This window comes from Lontra canadensis, unplaced genomic scaffold (assembly GCF_010015895.1).
Source record: "Lontra canadensis isolate GAN:19392208 unplaced genomic scaffold, GSC_riverotter_1.0 scaffold2, whole genome shotgun sequence".
NCBI lineage: Eukaryota > Metazoa > Chordata > Mammalia > Carnivora > Mustelidae > Lontra > Lontra canadensis.
This window is the reverse complement of record NW_022630996.1, coordinates 12,685,395-12,697,653: the sequence shown is the minus strand read 5'-3', so window position 1 is coordinate 12,697,653 and position 12,259 is coordinate 12,685,395. Positions and strand designations below refer to the sequence as shown.

The following is a 12,259-nucleotide window of genomic DNA, read 5'->3' as shown; positions in this document are numbered from 1 at the left end:
ATAAATAAATAAAATCTTAAAAAAAAATACATTAACTTTACATAACTTTATCCCCCATTTGTTGCTTTTTTAAAAAAATTTAACTAATTTCCAAAATGGTCAATGACATTTTTTAAACTATTCAGAGTTTGACTTTATAAGAAAAACCTGTGGAATATCTTCACTTTAAAAGTCTCATAAAATTCAATGAAAACACAAAACACGAAACTGACTGAATCCACTGTAAGAGTAAAGTGGACATTGTGAATATGTTACATTTACTCATAATATTAAATCTACTTCCGCAAACCTATCTCTATTCTCACCAAGAACCCTACTAGATTAACACATCTTTACTATCCAAAGTAGAAAACGAATAGGATCTTCTGGGACGCCTGGATAGATCAGTCACTTACGTGACTGCCTTTGGCTCAAGTCATGATCCCAGGGTCCTAGGACTGAGTCCTGCACAGGGCTCCTTGCTCGGTGGGGAGCCTATTTCTCCCTCTGCCTCTGCTGCTCCCCCCCTGCTTGTGCTCTCTCTCTGTCACTCTCTCTCTGACAAATGAATAAAATCTTTAAAAAAGATAAAAAGAATCAAATCTTCTCTTACCTCCCCCTGTAAATAAAGAGTTTACCTTGCACATTAAAAAAAGAAAATTTCTGCCGTTATCTACTGGTGGTCTTCTGAGGTCAAGGAAATGGATAATTGCTACGAAACAGGTCGTTTTGAATGTATATCAATCACCTCTCCCAAAATACAAAAGATGGGAGCAAGTATTTTTACAGTAAGTACATTCAAAAATGATTTTATAAAAAGTATACCAATTCCATTTAACCAGTGTCCTTTGCAACGTGAAATTCACAGGTGAGAAAGTTTCTGGAATACTGAAATTTACACCCTAACCTGCCAGAACTTTTTCAACTCAAAATAATTTAGAAAGAAACTCTAGTTTTAATATGTATTATTCCATTCTTTGTCCTTAAGCAGATTCTTCTTAATCCCTGCCAGTGTTACAATTATGAATATATTGTTTTATTAAGCAATACCACACAAAGCCTGCTAGACTAGCTAGGGCTGCCTGCCCCCATTCCTTCTCTATGAGTATAATATGTCCATCCTGCTGTGACGTTTTTACCTCCTGTATGTGCTCACCATGCATTACTTTTTGATGCCTTTTTTATTTATCTCCTTTGTCCATTTGCCTACCCTAACAATCCCCTTACTCTTTCTAATACAGCTGGTCCAAACTAGTACAGCTTAAAAACTTAGTAATAAAATTCGCTACCACAGGTAGTGGGGACCTAATTTGTAGCTCACTCCCTGTCCATCTTTAAGTTGTTTCTACGAATATCTGTTTCACCAGCTGTTACAGGAATGACAGAAGTCCTACCCATTTCAAGCAATTATTAACACCAAATAAGACACTGGACTTGGAAACTCCTGGTTAAATGAAAAGTGCTAAAAATAAGTATCAACTATTTTCGTTGTGATGCTGATTGACAAAGCTCACGAGGAATACGGCACTACATAAAAACATCATGTGATTCCTCTTGGATTTGGAGCTATCGTTCCAGGCAATCAGCTGGCTGTGTTTCTGAGAATCAGACTAAAGAAACTGTAAAAGGATTAGTGTTTGGTGCCTAAGCAGAAAATGTATATAAGTAGGTCTTATAATCTCCAACAGAACTTGCCCTGTGACACTGACTGTTCTTTCTTACCAAGAGAATATTAGACACAATCTGGAATTAGATTTATACTCAGTGTTTTAAACAGGCAGAGGACAGTTAAGTATGGGACTTTGTAGCCATCTGTCATAAAAGATGGAAGAATGGAAGAGAAGTTAGGTAGAAAACTCCTCTAAACTTTTAATCTCATCAACAAATCTCTATGACAATGAAGACATCTGATGAGTTTACCACAAGTAATCATAAATTATTGGTGCTGATCATTCCATTACATTTTTTTGAAAAAAGCGTGATGCTGTCTGAGTAAATCATATTCTGCCCGGGGCTATGTAGCTTACCTTGAATTATTTCAGAATCATCTAAAATGACTCATTTTTCTATTAAAATGATGAATGGGCTAAATGAGGTATGTAATAAATACTGCAGGTTTGTAAACAGATTCCTGCTCTCTAGAGAATGGAGGCCTTACTTCATTTGGTAATTCTGCCCCCCAGTATTTTCAGGAGAAGTCATCCTTAAAATACAGTTAGTAAAGAGTGGAGAGAGTCACACTGAAACAAAATGTTGAATGTCTTTCTGGTTAAGGGAATAACTCTAGGCTACATGAAAATAAACCCTCCTACCCCCAGAAGCAGGGCACAGTGTAAAACATCAAGAAACTCAGAAAGAACATAACTCAGTCCCATTTAGGGATCATAACTAAGCAATAAAACCAGGGGTACATAAAAGAAATAAGTGTAGATACAGAACTGTTCAAGAATGTCAACATTGTGAAAAATTTAATGTCCAAAAAACAAAAATGAAGCAGATCTCATTGCACATGGTATGTCACATAGTAAACGTTACTGCTGTTCAATTTACTGCTGAATTCACGGAGTCACGGGTCCACCCACGAGAGGTTGAAAGCAATTCTCCAAGGCTATGTCAGAACTGACAGTTGTGAGACTTGTCATGAAGACAAACAAAAAATGGCTGGTGGACAAAAAAGGAGCCCGTGTACCTTACAGTCTCATTCACAATGTAATGTACAAGACTCTTCTTTGGGATCTATAAGGATTGACAGACTTCATGATACTTAAACTTTTAATGTGTTGAAGGTTAAAACAAACACTGAGGTCCATATTTCTTAGCCTCTTCAGTAGGAAATGAGATTATGATGTCAGTTCAATAAAATTCTAAGGCCCTAATGACAGTTCATTTCGGACCAGGCAGTGAAGCAAATAAGTTAACAATAAATACCAGGCCATTATGAAGAGATGGAATTATAACCAACCCTTTGCACCTTAGTTACCTACGGATTTTTACTCAGTGCTCTCCATACCTCACCTTGACACCCATAATGACCCAACTGATGGGATGTCAATAAGCTATTTATGGTAGGGCTACCACATAGGACACCATTTGAGAGGAGTTGCCCTGAGCCAACCAGTTTGCAAACAACTTGATGCATTTTTTAAGTACATTTCGAATGGAAATATGAAAGCACATTCTAAGCAGAGCTGCTCCTCACAGGGGTCTTATAACTAGTTGTTGGTAAGGACATCGATAGCATTGTACTGAACTGTGCTATTTCTTCTCTAATCACTTTGTCAACAAGGTCACACAGCCCGAGAATACTTCCTTGGCAAAAAAAGCAACAGAAGCAAACTGCCATCGTCCGTACACTGCGTTCACTGGACAGATTCGTCATCCCTGACGGTGAGACTCAGTCTCTACTACCAGGAAAGCATTCAGCCATTCTCTGCTCCACGCCCCATGGTATCTGTTCAGCATGGTATCGTGTTTCTCTAAGGCTATTTGGTAATATTGAGATCCCAGGTATTTCTGTAAAGCTGGATGAGAAGGGAGTATGACTATGTATATTGGAGAAATGTGTTTATCTGGTTAAGCTTTCAGTATATACTGAAATCTGTCATGCCAATCCTATTCTTTCTCTGGGCTCTTAACATAATGGCTAAGCTGGCAAACAGAGACAAAATGTGCTTCTCCTCTTCCACTGCAGGAGCACTGGAAATATCCTTTCCCTGGGATATTTCATTAACAATCTCTTCATATTGCTATGTGCCCTCTCGCTGAGAATAAAACCACTTTAACACACACAGGAAGTAAGGACCATACGTGATAACAAAGAAGAGAGAGAAAAGATGGCATCTGAATGCTTTGTCCTGGAAACGTAAGTGCCTGCTGAATCCAAACACACAAGAGGTAAAACGCTGCAGTGCACTCCACTCCCACCGGTCCTGAGGAAAAGAATGAGACTTGCAGACAGATCTCAGGTCCCATTCTTACCAGTAACACTGAGGAAAATATCTTATACCTACAGGGTTTAGATTACCCAAACATGCAATAGAAATTCTACATTTAAACAGTCTGCAAAAGCAAAAGCTCAAAATCATTAACTTCATTTCTGGCATTAAAAGCAAATTAATACACCATACATGTCAAAACATTTGGGGCTTGGTGTCTTTTGAAAGAAAACCAGCACACGGTTTATATAACCAGAGGGAGCGTATTAATAGAGATTAAAATCAGAGTGCTAAATTACACCCAAAAAAACTGCAACAGTTTTTGTTAAAGTATATTTAAGTGCCCAATACAAGAACCCAGGGGAGCTGCTGCTCCTTGAAACTTGACTCACCTGGTTAATTTTAATGACACGGAAAGCCCCGAGTGATCAGTCTTATTGTTCTTTTACAGAGAATTTTTGAGGAAGGACCATGTTGATCATTTCGAAATGACAACCCCAACTGCACCCTTTGCCCTTGGCCAGAACCTCACTTCTATTTGGGCAGCAGTGGTATTCTTATCTACTTCTTTGAATTTAGTCATTTTCCTCCATCCCCCAAATTTCAAAACCTTTCTCTCTTTTACCATGAAATTTCAACTGTCACAGTTTGAAGCACAAACAAAACACAGAACTGAAAAGCACACAGCACAAAATTAATCAATTCTTCTTCTTGATTGCTTCACTGGTGCATTTCAGACAAAAAAGAAACGGGGGATAAAAAGTGACATTTTGGTGAAACAGTCACTTAAATTTAGAAAAACTAAATTCATGCATTCACCTACCCTATTTTTTTTTAGTGTTATTTTTTTCTAAACACTACGAGGTTCTACAGATTCAAAGAAACAGGATATAAGTAGAAAAAAAGTTCAAGGTAAGAATGACCTTCCCACAAATCCTACACTTGATAGGAGACTCTTTGAGGGAAAGCAACGAGATGTGGTTCATCTTTGCACCTCCAGCAACTAATAGCACCTGGCACACAGTAGGTGTTTAATAAATTTGCAAAGGAGGGGAATGTGGAAAGGGACCAAAATACATAATGATCTAATGATCTCACCTAAAGTCAAACAAAATAATTACTGCAATATCTGAGGCCAGAATTGTCCCAATTCTACACTGAAGTCACACTTCACAATATATACTTAATCCAGAATGTTTTTAATTGATTGCTACTTTTTCTATTTAAAATAAGAAGGTTTCTAATAACAGAAACCTTGTGGCTACCTTTGACACATCTTTCAACCTTTCAAATCTAAAATCCTAGTAATACCATCACCTAAGTACCTCTTGTATCTCTTCTTTTCTCCATTCCTCCCCACTAGCACTGTCCTAGGTCAAGTATCACTTGTTCTCTATTGGACTAATGTGAAGACTGCTAACTTGTCCATTTCCATTCACTTCCTCTTCCATTCTATCCTTCACACATCACTAGAGGGAGATATCAAAATGCCCATCGACCGAAGCACTTCATTTCTCCCCTTCAAAACCCTTCTACATATCTGGTCCAGGGTTCCTTGGATTGTGCACACAGAACTCATGATCTTAGCCCCACCAACTTCTTCTGCCTCACCCCTCAACACTCCTTGCCCTGGACTTCCCACTTAGCAATTTCTTGTAGCGTCCCACTGTCCCCGTGCCTCCAAGCTTCCACGTACAATACCGAAGGCTGACCATCCCTACTCCTCAACCGTGTGTGCAATTCCTGCTCATACCTCAAGACTCAGCTCTGGCATCACTGCCCTGAGAAATCTTTTCTATTCCTTCCCACTTCCTCTCCCATTTTCAGGGCTTCACTAGATTCTTCATTTATTCAATCAACAAGTATTAATTAATTTCCCTTTGGTAGGAATTGGTATATAATGGGCACTCAAATATGTGCTGAACAAATGAATGCACATATAACAATGAGTTCAAAGAAAGTCCCTGCTTTCCCAAAATTGAGAATTCTCATAAGAACAGAAGTACCACGGATCTATAAAAGAGTTAGGCCTTCTCGACATTATGTTTAATTTATCAGTCTCTCACATTATATTGTAAATTTCTTTCCTTCTTTCTTTCATGGAGAGAGAGAGCAGGGGGAGGGGCAGAGGAAGAGGAAGAGAGACTCTGAAGCAGAGTCCCACCAGAGCACAGAGCCAGAAGCAGCGCTGGATCTCAGGACGGTGAGATCATGACCCAAGCTGAAACCAAGAGTCGGGTGCTTAACCGACTATGAACTTCTTAAGAACAAGAGTTTGTCTTTTTCATTTATATATCCTTGGTATGTAGCCCAGTGTTTCTCATACAGTAAGCACTCACTAAAACATTGTCCAATGGGTGAAGGAAACTATTTCACAATTAGATGTATAAATATTTAAATATTTCCTTAGGTAAATGCAGGTGCTTTTAAAGTTGAGACTAAAAAGGAAAAAAGAAAATACAAAAAATGACCAATGTCAAATCAGCAAAATTTAATAAAGATAAAGGAAGAATAAATCAAAATTCTAATCAGCATTTAAAAAAAAATCAAATGTAATTGCAAAGTTAAAAAAGACACAACTTTACTTTTTTATAAAACTAATGACACAGCAAGTGTTAGATTTATATGTACGAGATCTTAAAGATTCACAGAATGTCAAGTTGCATGAATTTCATGGGCTGCCTGGTGCCGTCCCTTCATGTAATCTTCATTCTTTACGGAGGTGTTTTCCTGTTCCTAAGAAGCACTCCTTTAATGTGAATTTTACTTAGCATTTCCATGTAGGTAAGATTATCAGTGAACTGCCTCTCCGGGACTTCTGGGCAAAATCGGTTGACTAAAAATTATCGTTCCAGCGAGTGGGAAGTAGGGTGAGGGTCTGCTATGGTCTTTGCCAATCTAGAGCAGCACTTACAGCTTCTCCAGCTAAAGCAGTTCTTCTTAAGGGGGAAGTCCAATCAGATTCTATATTAAAATGTCAGCAACAGGGCTGCCGTGACTTTGCCCTTCAAAGAGCCCCTGCAAAGCTAGCTGCTACAACTGTGGGCGGAGAAGCCTGCACTCCCAGGCACGGAGAAAGCGATCTAAATGTCGACTGTTAGTGAGCGGAGGAAAATGGGGCCTGGGGTGGAGTTAGTTTTATTTCACAATACCAACAACACATCGGCTTTGTTTCTTTTTTCCTAGTTCTCCTGAAAGAGAGCTTTCGGATTCCTTCCAACGGGTATGAACCCCAACCTTTACATTCTTACAGGCTGCAACGTCTAAAAGAGGAACAAATCAATGTCTGACCATCACTCAGACAGTCCCACATATTAGGTTTAAGAATGGCAGTAACGGGGGCACCTGGGTGCCTCAGTGGGTTAAAGCCTCTGCCTTCAGCTCAGGTCGTGATCCCAGGGTCCTGGGATTGAGCCCCACGTTCGGCTCTCTGCTCAGCAGGGAGCCTGCTTCTCTGCCTGCCTCTCTGCCTACCTGTGATCTCTGTCTGTCAAATAAATAAATAAAATCTTAAAAAAAAAAAAAAAAAAAGAATGGCAGTAACGGGGGCCCAGCCTCGCAACAAAAACATGCTGACATTCTCAGGGTGACTTCCACATGAGTCACGGGTTCTGGGGATGCCCGCTTCCCCAGCTGAGGATCAAGGTGCTCAGGGACAACATTAGACTTAAATCACAGTCCATACTGCACGTTTTACAAGATGGTCTGGAAACCTAGACTGGACACGTATGGGGGAAGAGAAAAAATGAACTTCATACTCTCTAAATATTACACATGCAGGAATGCTTATTTCCTTAGAATTTCTTCTAATCATTAATTGTGGCAAAATATACGTAAAATTTGCCATCTTAACCATTTAGAAGCGAGAAGTTCAGGCAAAGTACATTAACACTGTTGTTATACAACCAATCTCCAGAACAGTTTTCATCTTGCAAAACTGAAACTCCAAACCTATTAAAAAGTGCTCCATTTCCCCCTCCTGCAGCCAGGGCAACCACCCTCCCACGTTCTGTCTCTGTAGATCTGACTAGTCTAGAGACTTCATCTAAGTGGAATCCTACAGTATTTGTCTTTTTGGGACTAGACTATTTCACTTACCAAAATGTCCTCAAGGTTCATTTATGTTGTAGCATGCGTCAGTTTCTTTCTTTTTTAAGGCTGAATAACATTCAATTGTAAGTATATAAATTCCATTATAAGTAAGTAACATTCCATTTTGCTTATGCATTCATCTGTTGATACACACTCGGGCTACTTCCACCTTTTGGCTATTATGAAATATGCTGCTATGAACATGGGCCTACAAATATCTCTTTGAGACTCTGCTTTCAAATCTTTTGGGTAAATACCCAGAAGTGGGATGGCTAAATCATACAGTAATTCTATTCTTAGTTTTTTTGAGAAAGCCCCATAATGGTTTCCATAGTGGCTGTGCCATTTTACATTCCCACCAACCACATCCTTGTCAATACTTGCTAATGTCTTTTTCTCTGATGGTAGCCATCCTAATGATTAGGAGGTGGTTCCTTAGTAATTTTTATATTTTCCTAATTTTCTATACTATCCCTGTATCATTTTATTAGAAGAAAATTCAGTGAAATACATTCAATCATTAGAAGTGATCATACAAACCTATATTTATTAATAGACAAAGATCTTTACCTTATAGTCTAATTTTTTTTTAATATGCAGGTTATTTTAAGAGTTATATGAGGCTATGTATACTATCACCTATGTTTGGAGAAATACATATAAACACATTAATATAAATGTTTTATACAGATTTAGTGGAATGTGGAAAGGAATATAAAAGTAATAAACCAGAATGTTAACAGTGATTATCTCTGGACAGTGGTAATTTAAGGGATCTTCATATTTTTCCTATTTACTTTCTGCTCTTTCCCAATGAATGCTTTCTATAACAAATAGTAACAATAGAGGGGGTTAACCTTCTAAGTAAGTGGGGAATCATCAGGGTATCTAAATTACTGTGGGGAGTCATTTTGCTTTGGCCATGAACTACCTACCACTCAGCTGTCTAAGAACACTCAAGCCAAAAGAGATCAACTATAATCCTGTCACATAAATTCTACTTTTATTCCCTAAATGCTATGAGGGCTCCATTTGGCTAATATTATGATAGGTGCTAAAATCTGGAAGATACTGTTACTCGCCATCTATATCCTATAACCCCAGAATCAAGAAAGGAGAGACCTTCAAAACAGCTGTCCCCAAACATTTCTTTCTTGGTCCATCACTTTTGTTCTGGCTTCACTGTCTACCCATTCACGCTGGACCCTGGATTAGTCTTTGAAGAAATGGATTCACTACACATCGGCTTCCTTTTATTTTCTCTACTGTCACATGACCTCTCCAAGAAAGGACCAAGGGAAAAAATACAAGAGAATATAAATTAACCCTTTTCTTATCGATTTTTAAACAATTCTCAGTTGCCTACTGAGATAGGGACAACCCCCTCAGTCCTCCATTCAAAGTTCTCCATTGTATCATCTCATTTTACCTCTCCACTGAGTTCCCAACTATGCTTCAAAGAACACTAACAGTTCTGATAAGTGACATGTGGGTTTCTATAAGGCTGAAGTGGGAGGTAAGCAGTCAGGACCCTAGACTTCAACCAGAGCAGCCCTACTTTTACCTAACAATGGAAAATCGTCTAACTTATGATGTACAAAGAGGACAGAACCCTTACTCAGCCATTAAAAATTACATTTCAGAAGAACATTCACTGATTAAAGAAAATGTTCATGATGTTAAATGCTATATGCGGCATTGCTCAAATTCTTATGTATCCTCATACCTACAAATTCTGAACACATTCTAAGTATGTAACAAACCTAGGAATAAACATTTTCGAGAGGAAACACATCCCAGTGTAAATCATGGCTATGTAAGAACGAGAGATTTGTGGGTGCCTTTTAAATTTTCTCCTTCTATTAATAATCATTTTTAAACATGTTTATGTAATCTTTGCTTTTAAGAATTTTTTTCAATAGTTCTTTAAAAAAAAAAAAAGGATCCCCTTTCTTTAAAAAGATTATTCCCAGAAGACTTTGCTCTGCATTTTTCCCTTTCTAAAGCACAGAAAATGACTGATCAAACCTTACTCACCTTTGCCGGAGACTTCCCAGACTAACATCTGGTGGTAGCACACAGGGAGACAAACAAGATAGCCTGTGCCTGCCCCAGAGGTTTCAAATACGATGAAATCAAAATCAAGGGGGTGGCAGGGAGAGCAAACAAGCAATATCCCTTCAGGCAAGATGCATGTGCCACTGTCTCCCTGTTGATCTTTACTGCAATAATTCTCAAGTCACCTGCCTTAAAAAGTCCTTCACGGTTCATCTCAGCAAATTGTCAACAACTTGTAAAAGGCAAAAACCAAGAAAATCTAAGCAAAGAGAAAGAACATGCATTTGTCAACGCTAAAAGCTGGCAAGGAGTGCTTAGCTTTTCCCAAACATCAGAGATCTCCTTGCAGACAAGACATTTCTACTAAATCTTTAATACTCACCAGGTGCTTTGCCTTGGCTCGTTCTTCTTCACTTGATATCCGCTCTCGAAGAATAGCTCTGGTTAACTGCTCATTAGCAAAAGCCCTCTCTCGGTCTAGTTCTTTGCCTTGCTTTAGTCTGAAAAGACAATAAAGTACTAACTCAGAAAAAAATTATTTTATGGATTGTTATTTAATGAAATACTTAAATAATAAAAAGAGAAGTAGCCAAAATAACCTTGACCTATAATTTACTAAAAGCAGGTATATTTTCTAGTAAGTCCCCATGCAGTCTCTACCCAAGCATTTAAACTAGCGGAGTTCAAATCCAAGAATAGTTATTTGTAAGACTGCTAAACTAGTTTTGCGAAGTTCTTCTTATGTAAAATTGAAATGTGTCCACCTAAAAATTCCATTCCTGGTGCCTCTGTTTGTCCTCTGGCGATACAAGCAGTAAGTCTAATTAACAAGTCATCTACAAGGCAAATATTTGAAAGTAACCGTCATCTTCCCTTCAAAATTGACCCATTCAACTGTTTGTTGAATACACACCAGCCCGTACATGAGGCCCTGATGACACAATGCTGCACAAGAAGGATGAGTCCCTGTCCTCATGGATCTTACATTACAGCAAGGAACTAAAAACATAATTAAGATGTCTTCCCCGTCCAGATGAATTACTCCCGTTTTCCAAGGATCCTCATATGCAAAAATGGCCAGACCTTTGAACAGCAGGGATCCTCACTTCTGGAATGACTCTAATTTGTCCCTTAGCCCCAGACCAAATGTAACACTGTGGACATAGTCTAGAAAAATAAGACAGCGGAACTTCACCTCCCAAGATCTGTACACAATACTAATTCTATTAATGAGGCATCTGACAGCACCGGGTATATCAGTAACCTCATCACACAATTACATCATATTAAGTTACAATCCACTTAAAGCCCCTCATTGTGCATGAAAAAGATAAATTACTTTGGCACCAATTTTCACCATAATGCCTTGCACATAAAGGCATTCTGTAATCACTGAATGAGAGTACATTTTAGTCTAATCTTATGGACAAAGATTTTCTGATTGCCTTTTCTTCTCTTGAGAGAATAAACCCATCTATACCATCATATCCCCAAAGGTATAAGCGATGCTTTAAAAAGAAAAGGTAAAATCGTTATGTTGGTATAAGTGAAATTCCAAGTGAAATCTACTTTGTAAGTGGAATGATGAGCACCAAACTGAATTCAATACTAGTCTATCAAATTTTAGTTTTAAAAAGATTTTTGAAAAGAACTAAATAAAAACTTGTTACTATTTTTAAGTTGCCACATCATCCAGATACTCTGAAATTCTCAGGTATCAATTACAATCAAATTTCATTATCATCAATTATAATTAAAAATATAATCAGAGGGGTGCCTGGGTGGCTCAGTCCCTTGAGCATCTGACTCTCAGGTCATGATCTCATGGGTCCTGGGATCGAGTCCTGAGTTGGGCTCCCTGGTCAGAGAGGGTCCGCTTAAAGACTCTCCCAGTCTGCCCCACCCCGCATTCTCTCTCTCTCTCTCAAATAAATAAATAAACAAAATCAGAAATTACCTTGTAAAATATACTCCTAAAAACTGAACCTGTTTTTATGTCTTGAATAAAGATGAAGAACAGAGATACATTAAAACCTACACTCTGAAATTCTCTAATGCAAAACTAACCTCTAGAAGCTTTTACTTAAGCAGTAAGTACAATTACACTTACACAAACTAAATTTCTCCATATTATTTCACAGCTCAGCAGCATCAATGCTATCAGTACAGTAACTCAGCAGACGTACATAATCATA

At 38.3% G+C, this 12,259-nt stretch overlaps 1 protein-coding gene across 3 annotated transcripts in view; it reads right to left on the bottom strand.

Annotated features, from left to right (window-relative positions):
- The window catches only part of CHCHD3 (coiled-coil-helix-coiled-coil-helix domain containing 3), a 277,263-nt gene that overhangs the window by 166,817 nt on the left and 98,187 nt on the right, over positions 1 to 12,259 (bottom strand). For all 3 annotated transcript variants that reach the window (XM_032869054.1, XM_032869047.1, XM_032869058.1), the window contains exon 4: positions 10,447 to 10,564. In XM_032869054.1, coding sequence (XP_032724945.1) covers positions 10,447 to 10,564 — 118 coding nt within the window. The remainder of the gene's footprint in view (positions 1 to 10,446; positions 10,565 to 12,259) is intronic.